The following is a 24,407-nucleotide window of genomic DNA, read 5'->3' as shown; positions in this document are numbered from 1 at the left end:
TTCAGGTCTCACATTTAGGTCTTTAACCTATTTTGAATTTATTTTTGTGTATGGTGTAAGGAAGTGGCCCAATTTCATTCTTTTGCATATAGCTGTCAGTTTCCCCATTACCATTTATTGAAGGGACTTTTCCTCATTGTATGTTTTTGCTTCTTTTGCTGTGGATTAATTGACCATATAAGTGTGGGTATTTTTCTGGGTTCTCAATTCTGTTCCATTGATTTATGTGTGTATTTTTGTTCCAGTGTCATACTGTTTTGATTGCTACACTTTGTAATGTATTTTAATATCTGGGATTGTGACACCTCTAGCTTTGTTATTCTTTTTTAAGGTTTCTTTGCCTATTTGGGGTCTTTTGTGGTTCTATACAAATTTTGGAATTATTTATTGTTCTGTGAAAAATGTAGCTGTTATTTTAGTATAACAGCATCTGTGGATTGCCTATGAACATTTCAACAATATTCATTCTTCCTACCTGTGAGCATGGAATATCTTTTTATTTGTGTCATTTCAATTTTTTTGTCATTGTTTTTTTTTTGTTTTTAATTTCTAAAAAATGTTTCGTGAGAGAGAGAGAGCGTGAACAGCATACAGAGAGAGAGAAGGAGACACTGAATCCGAAGCAGTCTCCAGGCTCTGAGCTGTCAGCACAGAGCCCACTGTGGGGCTTGAACCCATGAACTGTGAGATTGTGACCTGAGCAAAGTCAGATGCTAAACTGACTGAGCCACTCAGATGCCCCGTCATCAGTGTTTTGTAGTTTTCAGAGTAAAGGTTTTTTAGCTCCTTGGTTAAGTTTATTCCTAGGTATTTTATTGTTTTTGGTGCAATTGTAAATCAAATTTTTTGTTTGTTTTTCTTCTATTTTGTTAAGTTAGTCTTAGTTTTAATTCTTCCGTTTTAGTCTTAGGACTTTTATTTACTTTCTTAACTTTTGTACTATCCAGGACCTTCAGGTCAATTTGAATTAAAGACATTCATGATTGCTCCTAGTTTTAGAAGGAATTTTTATTTATTATTATTATTTTTTTTGAGAACGAGAGCACAAGCAGGGGACAGGCAGAGGAAGAGGGAGAGAGAGAGAGAGAGAGAATTTTTTTTTTTTTTTTTTTTTTTTTTAATTTTAATTCTCAAGTTAGTTAACATACAGTGTAGTCTTGGCTTCAGGAGTAGAACCCAGTGATTCATCTCTTATATCTGACACTCAGTGCTTCATCTTTCCCCTGTGTTCATCTGTTAGGTTTCTCAAATTCCACATGGGTGAGATAATAATATCTGTCTTTCTTTGACTTATTTTGCTTAGCATAATACCCTCCATTTCCATCCACATTGTTGCAAATGGCAAGATTTCATTCTTTTTGCATTGCTGAGTAGTATTCCATTGTATATATACCACATCTTCTTAATTGGGCATTTGGGCTCTTTCCATAATTGCCTATTGTCGATAGCACTTGTGTAAACATTGAGGTGCATGTGCCCCTTCGAATCAGCATTTTTGTATCCTTTGGTTAAATTCCTAGTAGTGCAATTGCTGGGTTGTAGGGTAGTTCTGTCATTAATTTTTTGAGGAACCTCCACACTGCTTTCCAGAGTGATTGCACCAGTTTGCATTCCCACCAACAGTGCAGTAAGGTTACCCCTTCTCCACTTCCTCGCCAACATCTGTTGTGTCCTGAGTTATTAATTTTAGCCATTCTGACCTGTGTAAGGTGGCGACTCATTTCTGGTTTTGATTTGTATTTCCATGGTGATGACCGATGTTGAGCATCTTTTCATGTATCTGTTTGCCATCTTGATGTCTTCTTTGGAAAATTGTCTATTCATGTCTTCTGCCCATTTTTTCACTGGATTATTTGTTTTTTGGGTGTTGAGTTTGGTTAGTTCTTTATAAATTTTGGATACTGACCTTTTATCCGATATGTTATTTATAAACATCTTCTCCCATTCCATCAGTTGCCTTTTAGTTGTGTTGATTGGTTCTTTTGCTGTGCAGAAGCTTTTTATCTTGATGAGGTCCCAGTAGTTCATTTTTGCTTTTATTTCTCTTCAGGAGAGAGAGAATCTTAAGCAGTCTCCGTGCTGAACTTGGAGACTGATACAGGCTTGATCTCACAACTATGAGTTCATGACCTGAGCTGAAATCAAGAGTCAGACGCTTAACTGACTGAGCCCCCCAGGTGCCCCTAGATGGAAAAATTTTAACCTTTTACCATCAGTATAGCATTTAGTATGGAACTGACATAATGGTCTTTGATTAGAGTGGAGTCATATATTCTGTATTTTCAAATTTGTTTTTAATTTGTGTCCCTTGCCTTTGCTAAGGCTTAGTATTATAGCTTGTTGTTAGATAATTTGCTTAGGATTTTTGTTTTTATGCTACTTGAACCATTATTAGAATAAAGTTCTAAGGTAAGCATATTTAGAAATGGTTTGGAATATCATGGAGACAAAAGAAAATAAATTATAATTTATAATATCTTAGATTGGGGTATCTACAGTAAGAGCTTAAATGTTATAATCATTATGTGCGACTAAAATGTATTTCCCATAGATGGATATTGACAAGAAGGAAGGATGGATTTTCTGCTAAGATAGTTTATTAGAAAGCTAATTTATTTATTAAAATAATTTTTTAACGTTTATTTATTTTTGAGAGACAGAGAGGGACAGAGTGCAAGCAGGGGATGGACAGAGGGAGAGGGAGACACAGAATCTGAAGCAGGCTTCAGGCTCTGAGCTGTTAGCACAGGGCCCGATGCAGGGCTCAAACTAAAAAACTGTGACATCATGACCTGAGCCACCCAGGCACCCCTAGAAAGCTAACTTCGTGCTATTGTATTTAGGTTGCTGTCATACAAAGAGGCATATAGTACCATGTAGTAAGATGAAATTACTTGGGTAGGTAGGTGATTCTCCCTAGAAAAAGGTTATGGTCTTTAGGATGATTTTATGTATATCTGTAACAAATATATATAGGTTACTTACCTAATATGTGTGTAATCCTGTTTCTTAGTTTATTGTTTTCAAAATATATAAAATGTATGTAGTTTTAGCATCAGCAAAATACTAAATGCTCTTGTTTGTAATTAATTACAGTGACATGTATTTCACATATTCTTTATAGATTAATGTCATATTTATGTTTCTTTATAGATTAGAATATGGCTACATATCCCTGCTGTCATGCAGCACATTATCCCTTTTAGGACCTATGTTATTAGGTAAGTTTATAAAATCTTTTTCCCTTCATTACCAATATGATATGTTTAAATAGTTTATAACATAGTGTAGATTTATATTGTTTTAAAGTCCCTTGTATTCACATCCTTTAGAGAAAATTGACAGTTTAGTGTATAATATTTTTAATGCTCATGTAGGCTTATATTTAATGTTTACACTTAAGCAATTTATGTTGGACCTTTTTTTTTCTTTTTTCAAAGATTTAAAAAATTTTAAGTATTATCTACACTCAACATGGGACTTGAACTCAAAACCCTGAGCGAACCAGTCTCCCCTGGACCTTTTATTTTCTTATACATGAATATATAAGGAGTTTAACAGTGGTTACATGGTATTCCACAGTATGCAGTCAACAAAGATACACGAAGTGTTATGTTCTAGGCTTTGGGAATATAGCAGAGAAGAAAGGACTTCTCTTTTTGCGGTGTCTGTACCAAGTAAATAAGTAGATGGTAATATTTCATCAGAAAGTCATGATAATTACAGAGTAAAGGAGGAGCAAAGGTGGATTGAGAGTTCTAGAGGGTGGGTCACAATTTTAAACAGGGGCTTTAAAGAAGGTCTCTTTGAGAAGAGATGACATTTGAGTTTAAGTCCCAGCCTCAGAAGGAACAGTAAGAGGATGGAGAACAAAATGTATTGATTAGAGTTAGAGTGTGAACTTTTGGGAGTTCTAAGATTGTGCTTCTTGGTAATATTTATTATACTTTCTACTTTTTCTCATTTTATTTGCAAAAATTTGAGTACCTATTTTCCTTATATTCGAGTTTTTGGAGAAAGTATCAAAAAAAGAATCTGATAGTGATGAATCCTTTGTCAGGTAATGTGATAGAGAGGAAATGTGAGGTCTTTCTGAAAGATGGCATTTGAAGATCATGAATCCGCTAATCAGGTGGTATTTGGAAGAATGTATTCCCGGTAGAAGGAACATAGGGAAGTTAGCTTTGAAGTCGGAAAGAATATGACATTCAAGAAAGTAGAAGCAGACTGGTGTGGAACATAGTGTGTAAGGGAGGAGTAGTTATGATAAGAGGTTGGATAAGCAAGGGCAGGTTGTACAGGACCTTAAAGCTATTATGAAGAGTTTGGATTTAATTTTAGCAATGGGAATCTATTGCTAAATCTAGGGTTTTAAGCAGGTGAGTTGTGATTGTTTTTAGAAGGTCACTTTGGCTTTTAAGTGGATCATAAATTATAAGTTGTTGGGGTAGAAGCTAGGAGACAAATTGAAAGGTTAATGCAGTAGTCTTGGAAATAAATGATGTTTATAAGGATTGTTTATGGTGATTTTGAAAATTGAATGGATGTAAGTGAAAATAAAATGGACAGGATTAGTGATTCTGGAATTTAAAGGGGTAAGCATCCTGGATGACACATAAACCTCCCCCCCTCAATTTCTCTTTTGTGCTGTGGGCATCATTCACCGAGATGTGAAGAACGGAGAGAACTTCAAGACTTAATTTCAAGATGCCTGTGGGACATTTAAGTGGCACTGGTGAACTGAGAGCATACATGTATAATTAAGAACAGTATTGTTGGAGAACAGAGGGTTACAGGAGGGGTTGTGGGAGGAGGGATGGGCTAAATGGGTAAGGGGCATTAAGGAATCTACTCCTGAAATCATTGTTACACTATATGCTAACTAACTTGGATATAAATTAAAAAAAAAAACAACAATAGTATTGTTAATTGAGTTATCAGCATAAAGACCTCAGTTATTCAATACCTCCTGGGAGTGAATGAGGTCATCTGGGGGAGAGAATCTATAAAAGAATAGAAGTGTGTTGAGGTACCTGGTTGTTCCATTCGGTTAAGCATCTAAGTCTTGGTTTCAGCTCAGGTCATGATCTCACAATTTGTGGGATCAAACCCCAAGTTGGGCTCCTTGCTGACAGTGCAGAGCCTGCTTGGGATTCTCTCTCTCTTTGTCTCTCTACCCGTCCCCCCCCCCCCCCCCCCCCCGCTTCTCTCTCTTTCTCCCTCCTTCTCAAAATAAATAAATAAACTTTAAAAACAGTGTGTGAGGATGGGGCCTTTGTATCAGTTTGCTTTTGCTGTGTAAGAAAACAACACCCAAATCTTAATGGCTTAAAATAACAACCATTTATTATTTCTCACAGTTCTCAGGCTGAGTAGTTCTTTTGATCTGGGTTGACTTGGCTGGAACTGCATGCTTTAAGAATATCACCTCACTTATGTATTCTCTGGTTGCCCGCTGATTGTTGCTGGAAGTGGAGGGGAGTTCATATTCATCTTGCAGTTGGGGCATTGGCTGTGTGTCTTTCATCCAGCAGGCTAACCTGGGTTCCGTTTTTTTGGTGATGGAAAAGTTAGAGGTCAAGCACAGACTTTCCAAGCTTCTGTTTATGCCACATCTCTTAATGTTCCATTTATCAAAGCAACTTGCATTGCAAAGCTCGGATTCAAGGGAGAATGTAGATGAAATAGGGAGAATCTAGAGAAAGAAGGTGATACCTCTTTTATTTTTTTAATGTTTATTTAGAGAGAGTGTGAGGGAGGGAGTAGCAGAGAGAGGGAGAGAAAGGGAGAATCCCAAGGAGACTCTGTGTTGTCAGCACAGAGCCTGACATGGGGCTCGATCCCACAAACAGATCATGACCTGAGCTGAAACCAAGAGTCGGACGCTTAACTGACTGAGCCCCCCAGGCCCCCCCAAATAGATGATACCTCTTGATAGGAAGGGTGGCAACATTGCATTGCAAAGGCCTCTGTGTAAAGTGATGGGAATAGTTGGGGCCATTTTGCAATCCATTACAAGCCCCGAGGAGCACTAATGTTGAAGGTTGGATAGGGAAGGAAGAACCAGCAAGCAGAATAGGTAGGACCTGAGGAAAACCAGTGGTTTGTGATATCTGGAAGCCAAATAAGAATAATGTTTAAAATGTACTTACTTTGAAGAATTTTGGCTGTGTGGGGAGTAGATATACGATTTTATATGAAAGTAGGTGAAATTTACTAAAATAGGACCTGTATACATGATAGATATGAGAGATTAATAAAGCTTTATCAGAGGTGCAGAATCCGATGTTAAATATCTTGGCTCTTGGCAGTTTCTGATTCAAGTTGGACTCTGCAAAGAACATGCTACTTCAGGTCACAGTCTTTGAAGCAGCACTTAGAAATAATTTAAATTGGGAATGTTAATCTCAGGATGCCAGGTTCTACTTTATTAAACATTTTAGAGGTATGGAACAAAGGAATATTACTGAATTTTTGAAGGGTCTTTAGGAATATTTTACAGGTTTTTATGTATGTTTTATTTTGAATCACTTAAGGTATTTATGCAAGCTCTCTGATCAGGAGTTAAGACAGAGTGCGGCTCGCAACATGGCTGACTTAATGTGGAGCACAGTGAAAGAACCATTGGATACAACATTATGCTTTGATAAAGAAAGTTTAGATCTTGCATTTAAGTACTTTATGTCACCAACTCTGACTATGAGGTTGGCTGGACTAAGTCAGATAACGGTAAGCTATATTTGTTCATTTTGGGTCATTTTTTATTTGCCTTCTGCATTTCACCATCATCATCATTATCCCTACTATTTGTGGAGCACTTATGAGGCGTTGTGCTTGTTATTTTACGTAGATTACTTTGTATGGTCTATATAAATAATTTTGGTATTTTCCCTATTTTAAATATGATGAAACTGAAGCTTAGAATTACAAGGATTTATACTTTAGGTCATCTTTCTTTTCTTTCTTTCCTTTCTTTTTTTTCTTTCATTTTCCACGCAAAAGCCAGAGATAATTAGGCCATAGACCATATTTGATTAACAGAGATTTTGTTTGAATTGGACGGTAGCAAATAATGTTGTAAATAGAGAGAAATATATATTATTGTCTTGGGGATGAGATGGGGAGGAAGACCTGATACCATGAGTCTGTATTCTTGCATAATAACAATTTGCTAGAGCTCAGTAGTTAGCTGAATCCTTTAGAGTGACTATGCTTTTTCAGATTTACCAAGGTTTCCATGAGCTTTACTCCTTTGTATTTCCTGCCTGTTTTATTCTGAAGTAACCACATTTACCCATGTATTAGGCTTCGTAAATGTAGAAAATACTTATTGACATTTTTTCTAAATTAAATCTTAAATGTATTTATTGAGGGAGCCTTCCTGACATTTTATGTCTGTAGTGACATATTATTTGCTGCCTAGCATTAGATTTTTTAAGTTTTTCCCCTATTTAGTTTTGTTCTCTCATTTTCTCTCATGTACTTAGTGGAATAAAGCACGAGTATTGTAGAATGAAATTTTTTACTATTTTAATATGATAAAGGAAATAACCAGATTAATTAGTGTGTGTGAGAATCTTATGTTTTATAATTGTGATTTGGTTATTGACTGATTTATATATGACCATGTTTCTTGGCAGTTGATAACATACTAGAAAAATTTTGTAAAAAAAACTTTAAATTTCTTTTCTCTAATTATAGAATCAACTTCATACCTTCAATGATGTATGCAATAATGAATCCTTGGTATCAGACACAGAAACGTAAGTAGGAACGTCAGTTTATATATAAGTATATTAACTTATTGTGCAGCTGCTTATATGGTATATATAATTGTGACTTTATTAGTTTGGAAGTGTTTGGTAATAATTCTTTGCCTTGTGACTTGATTAATAAGTTTTCAGAACAATATATTGAAACAATTCTCTTTTTTAAAAGGATATGCCAACACATAGTTCTAGTGTCACAAAATGCAAAGGTGTACTATTTATAAAGGAAAATTTAGTAATAAAGAATATGGGGGGGCACCTGGGTGGCTCAGTCGGTTAAGCATCTGACTCTTGATTTTGGCTCAGGTCATGTTCTTACAGTTGTGACATTGAGCCCCACATTGGGCTCTGTGCTGACAGTGTGGAGCCTGCTTGGGATTCTTTCTCTCCCTCTCTCTCTCCCTCTCCCCTGCTCATGGTTGGCCTCTCTCTCAAAATAAATAAATAAACATTAAAAAAAATAGAATATGGTACTGATAGTTTTCAGAAAGCACACTTGATGCAGATAAAGAAAAGACCTCATTCAACACATTTTATGAGGAAAAACCAAGTTAATGATGCTCATTGTGAAAAGAAGTAGTTGTTATAGCTTAGTGCTTTTCAGTATCTTAGGAATATTTATTTATTCCAATATCCCATTTAGGTGTTTGTCCAGTATACAAATCCATTTTAAAATCTCAATTGAGTGGTAATATCTTTTGCTTGAAAATACCTGTATAGTTTTTTGTTTGTTTTTGTTTTTTTAATGTTTGTTTATTTTTGAGACAGGGAGAGAGAGAGAGAAGGGCAGAGAGGGAAACACAGAATCTGAATCAGGGTTCAGGCTCTGAGCTGCCAACACAGAGCCCAGTGCAGGGCTTGAACTTAGAAACTATGAGATCGTGACCTGAGCTGAAGTCGGACCAACTGAGCCTGCCAGGTGTCCCGACCTGTATAGTTCTAAGGTGTTAGAAAAGTCAAAATTATATGAATGACTTATATTTTTGCTTTACTAAGTAAGTAACTTTTATGCATTGATTTTAGTTCTGCCCTATGGAATTAACCTCAGTTGAACCGAACCCTTCGTGAATTTGAAAACCAGAGATGATGTCTGTTGACTCTTTTTCTTCTCCAGGCTAAAGAGTTCTTATTCTTCCAACATGATAGGGTGTTTAGATTTATTACCAGACCACTCTCCCATCTCTGGCAACATTCTTTGTCAGTGATTTCCTTAAAATACTGTTGCCCAGAATAGGTCATAGCTGTATAAATTCTGGGTCATACTAGGAGTACTATTTCCCACTGTCAGGATATTACATAGATTATATCCAGTAGTAAAACTACACCTTTGGATTTTAACCCCTTAGTTTGCCCTTCTCCCACCTCTCTACTCCATAAGACAGACTAGGAGAATGTTAAATTTGCCGAGGCAGTAATCACCCCCACTCTGCAAAAAAAAAAAAAAAAAAAAAAAAAAAAAAATCCTAAAATCATCAGTGCAGTAACTTCACATGTCCATACAAGCTAGATCCTTATGTTGCTAAAACAGTGCATAGAGAATAAGGAGTTCCATTAAAAAAAAAGTATAAGGAATATGTGTCCTAAAGGCATGATTAAGAAAAGAGGGAGGAGAGTCAAAATTTTGAGTAATAGTAGGTAGAAATAGTTAAAATTGGGAAGAGAAGGGTTCTTACAATGTGGGAAAATTGGAACAAATAGAGAAAAGGTGATAAATACTGTTGCAGCCTATGAATTGTGTCTCTCTTTTTTAGCAGATTTATTAAGGTATAGATACTGTACCTATCATAAAATTCACTGTGTTTACAGTGAATTTTAGGAGATTGGCAGGGCTGTGTGAAAATCATCACAGTCCAATTTTAGAACATTTCTATCACTTTAGAAAAACCCCTTTTACCAATTTGTAATCAATTCCTAGTCTTATTCTTAGCCTCACTAATATACTTTTGTCTTTTTTTAATTTTTATTTTTTATTTTGTTTATTTATTTATTTTGAGAGAGATACTCAGAAAGCACGAGTGGGGTGAAGGGAGAGAGAGAATTCCAAGCATACTCTGCACTGTCAGTGCCAAACCAGATGCGGGCTCGAACTCATGAACTGTGAGAACATGATCTGAGTGTAAATCAAGAGGACCAAATTAAAAAGCAACACTGAGAGATCATTGTAGTACCAAATGAGATCCATGTCTGTTTTTCCATAGGGAGTAGGGTTGAGGAAAGGATACTACTGGTCTATGGTGGCATTTTTACATGAGGGAAAAAAACTCCCTTGCGTGGCCCATATTGAAGTGGGAGCTTCCAAACAAATTTTAGTTCTGTGAAGTATCTGAGTTCTTCATATGGATTGTAGAACATCTTGTATACCTAGATCATATAAGATTTGTGTTTAATCAAGCCTACTGTCTTCCATCAAAGTCAGATGGCAAGTCACATTATTGTACTGAGTCATGCTTCTAAAGAGAATCCACTTTAGGATACACTTGATACTAATGATACGTTCTTACCAATTAAAGTGGTGGGTGACAGTAATTTAAAAAAGGATTCAAGGGTTCAGTATTAGCTAGTTTTATCTGGCTTTATAGATTGTAACTGCCATAGAGAGTAACAAGAATTGGCTGTATTGTTTGTTTTCTTCTCCCTTTATTTCTGTTGCTTTTTATTTCATGTATTTTGGGAGTTGTGGGTTTTTTTGTGTGTTTGTTTTTAGTCCCATATATGTTTATAATTGTTATGTTCCTGATAATTTCATTCTTTTATCATTATAAAAAGACCCATACATAAAGCTATTTTTTGGCTTAGAGGTCCTGGGTGGCTTAGCTGGTTAAGTGTCCAACTTTGGCTCAGGTCATGGTGTCATGATTCATGGGTTCAAGCCCTACTTCAGAGCCTCTGTCTGTCTCCCTCTGCCCCTTCTCGCTTACTCTCTCAAAAATAAATAAACATTAAAAAGCAATCCCCACATTTTTTGGCTTAATGTTTATTTTGTCTGAGTTACTATAGCCACTGCAACTTTGTTTTCATGGTATATCTTTTTCCATGCTTTTAACTTTCAGTTTGTTTTTTTTTTTTTTGTTTTTTGTTTTAAGAGCGAGAGGGAGCGAGAGCACAAGTGAGGGAGAGGGGCAGAGGGAGAGAAAGAGAATCTTAAGTAGGCTCCATGCTTAGCACAGAGCTCAACATGGGCCTCCATCACATGACCCTGGGATCATGACTGGGGCCAAAATCTGGAGTTGGACTCTCAACTGATGAGCCACCCAGGTGCTCCTGTTTGTGTTTTTGGATCTAAAGTATTTATCTCAGCATATAGTTGGATTTAACTCCCCCCTCCCCAAATATAATCCCATAATCCCTGTTCCCCGCCCCCTTAAAGTAGTCTCTGTGCCCATTGTGGGGCTTGAACTCTCGACCCTGAGATCATGTTTTATGATCAGTTGCATGTTCTACCCACTGAGCCAGCCAGGTGCTCTAATCTCTGCCTTTTGATTGTAGTATTTAATCCATTTACTCTTAATATCATTGTGTAGTTGGATTTACTCCTCTTTTGCTGTTGGTTTTCTGTATGCCTTCTGTTTTGATTTTCTGTTTCTCCTTTATTGCCTTTATTCTTGTATACCATTTTAATCCATTGATTTTTTTTTAATACTTCAAAAATTACTTTTTTAGTGGCTGCATTATGGGTTATAGTATGCATATTAGTTACTGTCTCCTTCCAATTAGTAATAATGGAATTTTAGTAAAATATGGAAACATTGTTCCAGTATATGTCTGTTCCTTTGTTTCTGGTAAATTAGCTGTTAATCTTACTGTGGTTCTTATGTACACATATGTTTCATTTTCTTTTGCTGATTTCAAGATTTTGCTCTTTATCTTTGGCTTTTAACAATTTGGTTATGATGAGTCTAGCTGTGGATCTCCTTGTGTGTATCTTAGTTGGAGTTTGTTGTGATTCCTGGATGTGTAGATAAACATTTTTCATTAAAGTAGGATATTTTGGCCATTATTTCTTCAGCTTTTTTTTTTTTTTCCTTCCTCCTTCTGTGAGTCTGGTTATAGAGCCCTGAAAAGTTGTTACAGATAATGTTGTTCAGTTTCATACTTGGCTCAGTTATAGCTACAATTCTGAATAATTAGAAAAGTCCCTGGGTATCCTTAGACTTAAATGGCTTTTTAAATTTAATTCTGTGGATAAATAAGAAAAAATTATTTCACCTTTTCAGTTTTTCTATGTATAATTCATGTGGATGGAACATGTTGGGAGCTCATATGGCAAGTCCTATTTTGAAACCTATTTTCTTCTACTCAGAATATATCTGTAACTACTTTTTTATTCTTTTATATAATTTTTAAATGTTTATTTATTTGAGAGAGCACGATCAGGGAACGGGCAGAGAGAGAGAGAGAATCCCAAGATTCTGCGCTGACAGTGCAGAGCCCAACGTGGGGCTCGATCTCACAAACTGTGAGATGGTGACCTGAACCAAAACTAAGAGTCAGACACTTAACTGACTGAGTCACCCAGGTACACCTACTTTTTTCTTATTTCTTTCTATTTTTTATTTAAAAAATTTTTTTAAATGTTTATTTATTTTTTGAGAGACAGAGAGCATGAGCCAGGGGAGAAGCAGAGAGAGAGGGAGTCACAGAATCTGAAGCAGGCTCCAGGCTCTGAGCTGTCAGCACAGAGCCCAACACGGGGCTCAAACTCACGGACCGCAAGATCCTGACCTGAGCCAAAGTCGGATGCTTAACCAACTAAACCAAGGCGCCTCTTTTCTTTTACTTTTTGATTTTTTTTTAACATATATTTATTTTTGAGAGACACAGACATAGCGTGACTAGAGGAGGAGCAGAGAGAGAGGGAGACACAGAATCCGAAGCAGGCTCCAGGCTCCGAGCTGTCAGCACAGAGCCTGATGTGGGGCTCGAACTCATGAACCGTGAGATCATGACATGAGCCAAAGTTGGATGCTTAACCAACTGAACCACCCAAGCACCCTTTCTTTTTCTTTTTAAATGTTGTTTTAAATTTTATTTTGAGAGAGAATGTGAATGTGGGGGAGGCAGAGAGAGAGAGGGAGACAGAAGATCTGAAGTGGGTTCTGCACTGACAACAGCGAGCCTGATGTGCGTCTTGAACTCATGAATCGCGAAACTGTGACCTGAGCCGAAGTCAGACACTCAACCAACTGAACCACCCAGGCACCCCACTACTTTTTTCATTAAATGTTCTGTAATAGCCATTTAAAAAGGTTTTTGAAGAAATAGGCAATCTGAAGAAGCCTGTATCAAAGAAATTGAATGAAAAATTACTGACTTTCCAAAACAAAGCACCAGGCCCAGATGTCGTCACTGGTGAATTCTTCCAAATATTAAAAGAAGAAATTTAAGGGGTGCCTGGGGTGCTCAGTTCGTTAAGTGTCACACTTCAGCTCAGGTCATGATTTTGTGGTCTGTGAGTTCAAGCCCCATGTTGGGCTCTGTGTTGACAGTTCAGAGTCTAGAGCCTGCTTCGGATTCTGTGTCTCCCTCTCCTTCAGCCTCTACCCCACTCGTGTTCTGTCTCTCTCTCTTTCTCTCAAAAATAAACATTAAAAAAATTAAAAAAAAAAAAAGATAAGAAATTTAAGGAAGAAGTTACCCTAGGGGCGACTTGGTAGCTCAGTTGGTTAAGCATCTGAATCTTGTTTTCCGCTCAGGTCATGATCTCATGGTTGTGAGTTTGAGCTCCTCATTGGGCTCTCTGCTAGGTGTGGAGCCTGCTTGAGATTGTTTCTCTCCCTCTCCTTTTGCCCCTCCTCAGCTTATATGCCTTTGTGCATGCACTCTCTCAAAAAAAACAAAAAACAAAAAACAAAAAAAACACCCTTCCCCAATACCAAAACCAAAGACATGTAAAAACTACAGACCAGTATTTCTCATGAACATAAATGTAGAAATCTTCATAAAATATTAGCAAATCAAGTCCATCAATGTACAAAAAGAATTACATGCTGCAACCAAGTGAGTTATACCCCAGGTATGCAAATCTGGTTCATTTCATGTAATCTGTCACATCAACAGGCTAAAAGAAAAATCACATGATCATATGTATATATAAAGAAAAAGTATTTGACAAAATTGAATACTTAAGATAAAACTCTCAGTAAACTAGGAGTAGAGAACTTCCTCAGCTTGGTAAAGAACATTTACAAAAAAGCTACAGGTAACTTTGTATTAATAGTGAGAAACACAAAGCTTTCCACTAAAATCAGGAAAAAGGAAAGTCTGTTCTCTTACCACTGTCTTTCAACACTCTACTCAAAAGGCCTACCTAGTGTAGTAAGGCAAGGAAAGAGAATAAAATGTATATAGATTGGGAAGGAAGAAATTGGTCTTTGATTGGTGATGACATAATCTTCTATATAGAAAATCTGGAAGAATTGACACTTGTGGAACCTAGTGAGTGAGCAAAGGTACAGCAAGGTTGCAGGATACAAAGTTAATAAAGAAAACTCAGTTGCTTTTCTATATATCAGTACTGAACACATGAAATTTGAAATTTAAAATATAATTTCATTTACATTAGCACAACATATGAAATACTTAGATATAGATCCTGTTCATATTTTATTAGACTTATGTGAGGAAAATTACAAAACTCCGACAAAAGATACCAAAGAACTAAATAAATGGAGAGATACTCCATGTTTATGAATAGAACATGTAAAATTGTAAAGATAACAGTTCTTCCCAACTGGATCTATAGATTCAGTATAACCTCAGTCAAATCCCAGCAGGTTATTTTGTGGATATCAACAAAATGACTATAAAGTTTATATAGAGAGACAAAATACCCATAATGGCTAAGACAATATTGAAAAGAACAAAGTTGGCGCACTGATGATACCCACCCTCAAGACTTTAAAATTGCAGTCACGACAGTGTGGTACTGGTGACAAATAGATGAATGGAACAGAATAGAGAGCTCAGAAATAGACCATATAAATATAGTCCATTGACAGAGGAGCAAAGGCAGTACCATGGAGCAAAAATAGTCTTTCCAACAAGTGGCACTGAAACAATTGGACAACTATGTACAAAAGAAAGAATCCAGACACAGACCACATACACTACTCAAAAATTAACTTAAAATGTGTCACACACATAAATATAAAATACAAAATTATAAAATTTTGTATTTCATAAAATCTTCTAGAATATAGGAGAAAACCTAGATGACTTTGAGTATGGCAGTGACCTTTTGGATATAACACCGTGATCCACCAAAGAAAGAATTGGCAAGGTGGAGTTTATTAAAATGAAAAACTTGTGCTCTGTGGAAGGTAATGTAAAGAGAATAAGAAGACAGCCACAAGCTGGAAAAAAAATCTGCAAAAGACATGTCTGATAAAGGACTGCTATCCAAAATATTCAGAGAATCTTGAAATTTAACAGTAAGTACCTTGGGCACTCTGACTAAAAAATATACCAAAGATTTTATCACCCTTCAAGCCTAAATCAGAAGATACAGAAATGACAAATATGCACACGAAAAGATGCCCTATATCCTCTTTCATGAGGGAAATGCAAATTAAACTATCAGTGAGATTCTACTGCACATCTCTTGGAACAGTCAAAATTTAGAATCCTGATAACACCAAATGCTGACAAGGTTTTGGAGCAACAAGAACTCTCATCTGTTGCTAGTAGGAGTACACTCCACTTTGGCAGGCAGTTTGGTAGTTTCTTACAAAATTCAACATACTCTTAACCATTTATCTAGCAGTTGTGTTTTCTGATATTGACCCAGAGGAGTTGAAAACTTAGGTCTACGCAAAAACCCGCATAGGTGTTTATATTAGCTTTATCCATAATTGTTGAACTAGAATAAACCAATGGGATATTGCAAAATGAAAAAAATGGTGAGTGAAAGAGGCCAGATTAAAAAAAAATTACTTAATGTATCTTTTTTTACACATAAAATTCCAGAAATGAAAACTATAATAAAGCAGAGTATGGGGAGTGTGGTTGTGGGGGCTGGAGAAGGGGCAGATGACAGAGGGGAATAAAGAATGTTTTTGGGTTAGTGTATGTGTTTATCATCTTGATGGTGGTGATGAATTCATAGAATATACTTAAGCTTAAATTCATGAAACTGTATACTTTAAATGTCTTCAGGGGCACCTGGGTGGCTCAGTCGGTTAGGCAGCCGACTTCAGCTCAGGTCATGATCTCGCGGTCCATGAGTTCGAGCCCCGCGTCGGGCTCTGTGCTGACAGCTCAGAGCCTGGAGCCTGTTTCGGATTCTGTGTCTCACTCTCTCTCTGACCCTCCCCCGTTTATGCTCTGTCTCTCTCTGTCTCAAAAATAAATAAACGTTAAAAAAAAAAAAAAAGTAAATGTCTTCAGTGTATTATATGTCATGTAGATCTCAAAGGTGTAAAAGACAGTTAACTGATAAACTCTCATACTACCTTATTGGTAGAACTAATGTAATAGGTTTACTTCTATTCTAAAGGAGACTTGATGGCTCTATTTAAAAAATGAGGGGTGCCTGGGTGGCTCAGTCAGTTAAGCCTCTGACTGTTGATTTCAGCTCCAGTCGTGATCTCCCAGTTCTGAGATTGAGCCCCATGTTGGGGCTCTGTGCTGAGCATGGAGCCTGCTTGGGATTCTCTCTCCCTGTTTCTCTCTCTCTACTCCCCTTCTGCCCCTCTCCCCTGCTCATATACGTGCACATGTGCTCTCTCTCTCTCTCTAAATAAACAAACAAACATTAAAAAAAAATCAAGAGTAATCTGGAACTGTTATAAAATGTTCATGGTTTGCAATGAGATTTTGGTAAATATAGTTTATTCTGAATGATCAATTGATATATTTAAGGAACAATAATCTTTATTAATATCAGGCAGGAGACTTTTAGTTTGGCTTTTAGATAATTTTTTTTTCCCTTTTACCCTTTTGGTAACCTGTTTTCCTGATGTTACCTTACTGTAGGGGGCATACTGGGAAACCTTCTCTGAATGCTTGGGTGCCTACTATGGAAATTAAAAAGTAGAAGTCAAGTCTTTGAATAAGAAAATGAATTGCTTATTGTTATGCTTGGTATTTCCACTTGTATAACTGGTGTGAGCTGTTATCTTTTCAGGTTTGTTTTGCTTGTTTATAAATTCAGGCAGTATTACCATTTCTTTAGTTATTCTTTGTGGTACTCTAACCAGTTAATTGTATATAATCATTTCTTTATAATTTGTATGTGCACAAAGTTAGGTTTGTGGGTGCCTTGCTGGCTCAGACAGTGGAGCATGTGACTCTTGATCTCAGGGTCATGAGTTCAAGCCCCACACTGGCGTGGAGCCAAAAACAACAACAACAACAACAACAAAACTCACTTTTAAAAAAAATTAGGCGTTTAACTGAATCTGCATTTTAGACTTGGGAAAGAATGATATTAATAATTTTTTAATGCACTAACTGTTTTGATTATTTGACTTTAGGTCCATTGCAAAAGAACTTGCAGACTGGCTAATAAGCAACAATGTGGTAGAGCATATATTTGGACCAAATTTACATATTGAGGTTTGTGGACAATTACATGACTTCTCTGCTCTAGTAAAAGAAGAATACTTTAGAAAATTGACTATAATAAGTTTTTTTTCCCTCCCCCCAGATCATCAAACAGTGCCAAGTGATTTTGAACTTCTTGGCAGCAGAAGGGAGACTGAGTACTCAGCATATTGATTGCATATGGGCTGCAGCACAGGTAATATTAACAACTCACACTCATTAAGTGCTTCTTAATTATTTGTTCTAAGTGTTTTATTCCCCTAAGAGGTAAGTTCTGTTATTCCCATTTTATAGCTAAAGAAACAGAGACATAGTGAAAGTTGGTCGTGGAATCTATGGAGTCTGGCTTCAGAATCTATGTCTGACTATATTATAGGGAGAATTGAAGGAAATGAGAGTCATTTGGAGGGTCTTCATGAAACCATCTTGGTTTATTAAGAGATACTTGCCTATTTGTTGATACAGTAAACCCTTCTGTATGTTGTATTCATAGTTTTCTATTATACTGTTTTCTTTTTTAATTCAGTTATTTGAATAGGCATATATCAGCATGGTTCAAAATCCAAAAAATAAATAGTAAAGTGTATGTTATATCTCAACCCTTCCCCCCACTCCTGTCCCTACATTCTAGGCATGCAGTTCTTATCTTCTCAGGTGCATCAGAGATTTTCTGTGTAAATAGCTAATTGTAAGCTTTTTTTTTTTTTTTTTTTTGCCCCCTTTATTACACATGTTGCATACTAAATGGACTTGGCTTTTTTCACTTAATTTATCCTGAAGATTATTGCATATCAATATATAAAACCATTTTTAAAGGAGGGCATAGTGTTTAAATATATGCATGTATGGTAATTTATTTAACCAGTTCTTGTTCATAGGCATTATTTTTTCCCATTCTTTTCTATTATAAACAATGCTAAAATCAGTAAGTTCTAACATACTCATTTCATTCATGTGTAAAATTATTTTGTAGGATAAATCTTTTAAGTAGAATTTTTAGGTTAAAGCATCTCTGTGGTTTACTTAATGGTGTGATAAAGCCTCTTTTCCCTCATCTTCCTCAATACATTGTGTCCTTACACTTGATGTTTGCTAAACAGATGGGTGAAAAGTGGTATCATTGCTATTTTAAATTTGCATTTAGTTTATATGAAGTACATTTCAAATCTTGTGTTTAAGAGCCACTTTTGTTTCCTTTACTGGGAATGTCCGTTGATATTCTTTGCCATGTAGTAGTGGTTTTCTTGTTCTTTTTTGTAGGAGACTTTTATATATTAGTGACATTGGACTTGTGCCTATGTTAAGAGTTATAACTGTATTCTACTTTGATGTTTTTTGCTTTGGTTAAGGTGGTTTTTGCTGTTCAGATTCACATTTGTGGTTTTCAAACTTGTGGTTTAATTTTTTTATTGCTTGTGGATTTTTTTTCTTATGGTTTGAAATGCCTTTTCCACTCCGAGGTTATAAGAAAATTCTCCTTTAGTTCCTTTCTGTACATTTTCTGTTTCAATTTTATATTTTAGTCTTTGAGTTGGAATTTTTCTTGGTTCAAGGTGTCCTGCATCTTAACTTATTACTCCATTTTTTTGTTACGTAGTTGTCTCCTTTCCACTTGTTCAGCAATTCTTTTATTCCTTACTGAACTGAGATACCACTTTTATTTTGACTGTTTTTATTTCTGGAGTCTGTAGACTGACCAGTAGTATATGTAGTCATGATCAGTATACCATGGATTAGTAAATTGAAGGCTTTCAGGCCAGCCACTTCATTTTGTAAATAAAGCTTTTTTGCACCATAAGCTTGTTGATTCTTGTGCATATTGCCTGTTGCTACTTCCATATTGTAGTGGTAGAGTACAGTACTTGTAGCAGAGACCTTATCACTTGCAATCTTGAACTGTTGACTCTCTGGTCCTTCAAGAAAACATTTGCTGATCCTGGGTTTATACTAATGTCTTACCCTTTTTTTCCCCCTGGTAATATTCATGTCTGGCAGGGCTGGTTCTTTTTATATATTTTTTCATGTAAATTTTAGCATTCTTATTTAAAAATATTGTCCTATTAATTGTAATAATGATTAATTTGAAAAGAATCGAAATGGTCTTCCTACTCAGAGCTTGCACTGTTCGTTCTCTTTTGTATCATTCAAAAATTTAAAGTTATTTGTATATAAATTTTATTTTGTGTTAAGCTTATTTTTAGGAATTTAAGTTGTATTTGTTATTGCTATTATAATAGCCATTTCTCCCATTATACTTACTTTTGTTCATTATGTTTCTCTTCCTTCTATTAGATTTGATGATTACTGCATATATTCATAAACTTTTTGTATAAAGATTTCAAATTTTTGATAATTGTGTGCCTTGAGACCTTAATTCTTAGATTGGTTGTGGTAATTTTTTAATACTTTTTTTTTTTTTTACTTCCCATATTTAATAATGTATATTTATATATTACTGTCATTTTAGTAAATGAATGAAGCACTTTCCATTTCAGAATAAAAGGAACTTTTCTTTCATAATTTTCTGAAAATGTTATTCATTTTAATAGACATAAAATTTTTATTTTGTTCACATCAAGAGTAGGAAAATATGAGAACAATGATATATTAAGTAATACAGATTAAATAGCTAGGAATAGTGGAGTATTATTCTTTATTGAAACTGAAACTTATCAAATTGATAATTGAAAATGTCATCTGTTCATGTTTTAGCATTCTTCCCTAGCAAGAATTTGAAGTAACCTGGGAAGGGAATAATTAAAAATTGTGGCATAATTTGTGATACAGTATGAAAACTTAAGATATTTATAAAAGATTAACATAAAATAAGTGTATCCTAAGGGTTATTTTAATTGGGTGTTTCTGTGTTTGTTACTGCTTTATTTTTGAATCTACCACAAATTTAGAATGATCAGAAATTTTTACGTTTTAAGATTTTAACATTTGAGCACTAAATATAATGAATTTTAAAGTGTCTAGGGTTGGTTAGTTTCATACAGTCTTACCTGAGTTTTTTTCATTCCATCTAGAGTAAGTTTTTGACGTTACTTTGTCCACCTCAGAGACAGACACACAAACACACACACACACTTCACCCATACTAATTGGATTGGCTGCTGCTCTTTTCATTGTTTGTATTATAATTCTTGTACTGGAATCCAAGAAGAAAATAGACACAGGTGACAAATGGATTGAAATAGGTAGAAAAGTATTTGCAAATATTTGAAAAATGCTTATCTTTGTAATTAAATACAAGTTCAAATAATGTAATAGAATTTTCATGTATTGGGTAATTCCCATTATGTTTAATAATGCACTGCATTGACCAGAGTATGGTATAACTTATGGCAAGCAATACAGAGTTCTATTTCTGGTAATTTATTCTGTAAATACAAGTACATTAAGATGTTTGTTGCAGCATTGACTGTGCTAGCACATAAGGAATGTCTGTCACTGTAGGACTACTTAGATAAGTTGTGGGAAATTCATATAATAGAATGCTGTGTAGCTGTGAGAAGGACTGAAGTAGTTGAGTTTTGCTCAAGTGGAATAGTATGTAAGAAATAGTTTTACTAAATACTGTGTAGGTAATCGATCTTTTATTGAGAGAAGATTTCAAGTACACCTTGTATTCTCCCAGTGTGTATTTAAACAATTATAAAAAGAGGATCCATATATACATATATGTATATATACTTCTTACTTATAAATGCCTGGAACTTTTTGTAAAAAATACACAAGAAATTTTAATAGGTTTGCTTTTAGGGAAGTTGCCTGGGATAGATGGGAAACTTCCTTCTTACTGTCTATGCTTATGTAAACTTTGAAACTTTTCCATGTGTATATCAGGTTTTCAGTAATACAAAGACTAGTATATAAAGTTAAAGCAAATATTTTGGCATTTAAATCACTCTCTCTACCATTTAAAGTTACTATTCTGATTTGGCTTAGTTAACCTCTCTATATTTCCCTCTACACACCCTTCCACTATGAAATGTTTTAGTCAAGGGACATCAAAAAAACCCTTGAGAATCTTAGCACTCCATTGGAATTTATTGTTAAATGCTTTCCATATTTGAAGAATATTTGCATACATGTATGCAACTTATTGATATAATAATTTTATCTTAAAATGGAGCTGATTTTTGTGAATAGATTTTCATGTCAATGACAAAAGTCAGATTCTCTATGATTTAGGACTTAAATATCATCTGATTGAGATATGCATTATGCACATAATTGTCATTAGATTTTCAAAAGGATTAGTGATGGCCAATTTTATTTTTTTATTTTAATTTTTTTTAAAGTTTATTTTGAGAGAGAGAGAGAGAGAGAGAGAGCGCGCGCACACACACGTGAGTAGGGGAGAGGCAGAAAGAGAGGGGGAGAGAGGATTCCAAGCAGGCTCTGCACTGTCAACATGGAACTTGATGCAGGGCTCAAACTCATGAACTCCGAGATCCTGACCTGAGGTCAAGAGTTGGTTACTTAATCGACCGAGCCACCCAGGAGCCCTGTTGTGATGACTAATTTTAGAAATGCTGATCTTTACTCAAATGGCTATTAGTCTCTGCATGTGTACTTGTATGCACATTTGGATTACTGCTTTATGAGACATTGCATGCAACTACTAGCATGTGAGGTTATGACTATACTTGAATAATGTGAGCACTGAAATTTCCTTCTGTGTTACATATTATAATTTGAATTCTGTTCCTTCCTGCCTTTTTAGAAACTTTTAACATGAGCTCTCTTCTTTGTTTATGTTGTTGGATGTCTTCACATATGACTTTGTTATCCATTCATATTTAAGAAAGTTGTCTAGGTAAATGGTCTAGATAGTCTTGGATGTTGTGAAATATTTTTTCATTAGAGCTGTCTCAAATGGGTCTCCTGCTTTGTGACATTTTTTAGGGTGGCAATGGTAAAACAACTTGAACTTTCCTCATTTGAGTCACTAGTTTTTCTGCTTGTGGGATTTCTAAAAAATTTTTTTTCAACGATTATTCATTTTTGAGAGACAGAAACAGGGAGTGAGTGGGGGAGGAGCAGAGAGAGGGGGAGACACTGAATCTGAAGCAGGCTCCAGGCTCTGAGCTGTCAGCACAAAGCCTGATGTGGGACTCAAACCCACGAACCATGAGATCCTGAGCTGAAGTTGGACGTTTAACCAACTGAACCACCCTGGCACTCCTCTGCTTGTGGAATTTCTAAGAGAGAGTGAAAGGGGATACCAGTATCTGCTTAAAAGCTATGGCTTTATATAATTTTTACTCAGGGAAGAGCCTTGGTGGATGGCTGTTTGTATTTTTCTGACCCATTGATGGCTGACAAATAAAATTATTCTTCAAGAATATTCATTGAAATCCTGTGTTTTTATCTTCATACCTCTTGCTGTCCATTTGAGTCCAGTATCTTTCCCATTTACATTGGGAAGGTTAACTTAGCTCCTTTACAGCTCACTCACAAATTACTCTGAGCTACACCTTTCTCAATCTGTACATTTAAAAATGTATTCCCTTCATTTTATTCAGAAGTTTGTTGAAATTTAGTATCTGTTATTAGCTCTCATTTTCTTTGTGAAATGAGAGCTTCTCATTCTAAAATACAGTGATGGTAGATTCTCTTCTGTAGAAGATGAGGGAATCTCATCATTTTTCTTTTCTCATTTTCTGCTTTCCGGTTTTTGCTATGTGTTATGTATAGTTTATCAAATTATTTGTTTTAAATTTTATAACCATAATTTGTACAGTTGTTTATTGCTAAGTTTGTATTTAGGTTATAACTCAAAAAAATTTTTCCCCTCATTTCTCTTTTTCTCATTCCAAAATTAATGAGTATTTATTCTTACGGTCTTCACAGAGTAGCTTTTTGTTTTCTCTAAAGAGGAATCCTGATGTTCTGTTCTGGGTTACTACACGCTTGAGATGTCTGTTTTCTTTGTACTCATGTTTGACTGAATGTAAGATACTAAGATTTCCCTCAGAACTTTGTAATAGAGGTGAATAGTAGTTCATTGTTTCCTCAATGAACAGCTTTTATGTTTTGTTTTATTTTATTTTATTTTATTTTATTTTATTTTATTTTATTTTATTTTTTGCTTTTTTTGGTAATATTTTATGAAGATAGGTATATCCCATCATTTTCCCTTCCTTCCTTCCTTCCTTCCTTCCTTCCTTCCTTCCTTCCTTCCTTCATAATTTCTACACAACAATGTCCAACTGAGCCAACCAGGCACCTCTATCCCACCATTTCTTGTTGGCAGAATTTTTCTCTTATGTAGGTTTTCAGGTGTTAAGTAATCCATGCTAGTTCGTTTGTTTATTTTGATAGCAAGAATGTGCCTGAGCAGGGAAGGGGCAGAAAGAGAGGGAGAAAGAGAATCCCAAGCAGGCTCCACACTGTCTGTGCAGAGCCCGACTCAGGCTCTATCTCACAACTGTGAGATCATGAGGAGTCTGTTGCTTAACTGCCTGAGCCACCCAAGTGCTCCGGGTTTTTTGTTTTTTTTTTTTAAACTTGATTTGAGTTTTGGTATGATGCCTGTTAACACATATATTTATTTTTTCTCTTTTTTTAATTAACTTCTTTATTGTGGCACAAATATATATAAACATAAAACTTAACCATTTGTAACTGTACAGTTCAATGGCATTAAATATTTAATATTGTGTAACCATCACCACCACTGTCTATATTCAAAACTTTGTCACTATCCCCAACGAAAACACTGTACCCATTAAACAATAACTGTCCCTCCCCCAAGCCCTTGGTATTCTACATTTTGTCTATATATGTCTATTTTAGGTACCTCATTTAAGTAGAATCACAGTATTTGTCTATGTCTGGCTTATATTACTAAACACAGTGTTTTTGAGGGTTATCCATGGTATAGCATATGTAAAAAATTGTCTTTTTACAACTAAATAATATCCCATTGTTTGTGTATTTAATGTTTTCATTTCTACATTCATAAACATTGGAGTTGCTTCTACTTTTTTGCTATATATTGTGAATCATGTTTCCATGAACATGGGTGTACAAGCATATGTTTGAGTCCCTGCATTCAGTTTTTCTGTATATATACATAGGGGC

General features: G+C 35.4%; 1 protein-coding gene across 7 annotated transcripts in view; it reads left to right on the top strand.

The window, feature by feature from the left end:
* USP34 (ubiquitin specific peptidase 34) overlaps positions 1-24,407 on the top strand; it is a 250,742-nt gene that overhangs the window by 75,822 nt on the left and 150,513 nt on the right. For all 7 annotated transcript variants that reach the window (XM_019430890.2, XM_053890716.1, XM_053890717.1 and 4 more), the window contains exons 6-10: positions 3,154-3,221; positions 6,537-6,729; positions 7,702-7,763; positions 17,243-17,324; positions 17,416-17,508. In XM_019430890.2, coding sequence (XP_019286435.1) covers positions 3,154-3,221; positions 6,537-6,729; positions 7,702-7,763; positions 17,243-17,324; positions 17,416-17,508 — 498 coding nt within the window. The remainder of the gene's footprint in view (positions 1-3,153; positions 3,222-6,536; positions 6,730-7,701; positions 7,764-17,242; positions 17,325-17,415; positions 17,509-24,407) is intronic.

This window comes from Panthera pardus, unplaced genomic scaffold (genome assembly GCF_024362965.1).
Source record: "Panthera pardus isolate Hobbes unplaced genomic scaffold, ASM2436296v1 HiC_scaffold_25, whole genome shotgun sequence".
In the NCBI taxonomy this organism is placed as follows: Eukaryota; Metazoa; Chordata; class Mammalia; order Carnivora; family Felidae; genus Panthera; species Panthera pardus.
Note: the sequence above shows the minus strand (reverse complement) of the source record. Positions and strands in the feature narration are given on the sequence as shown.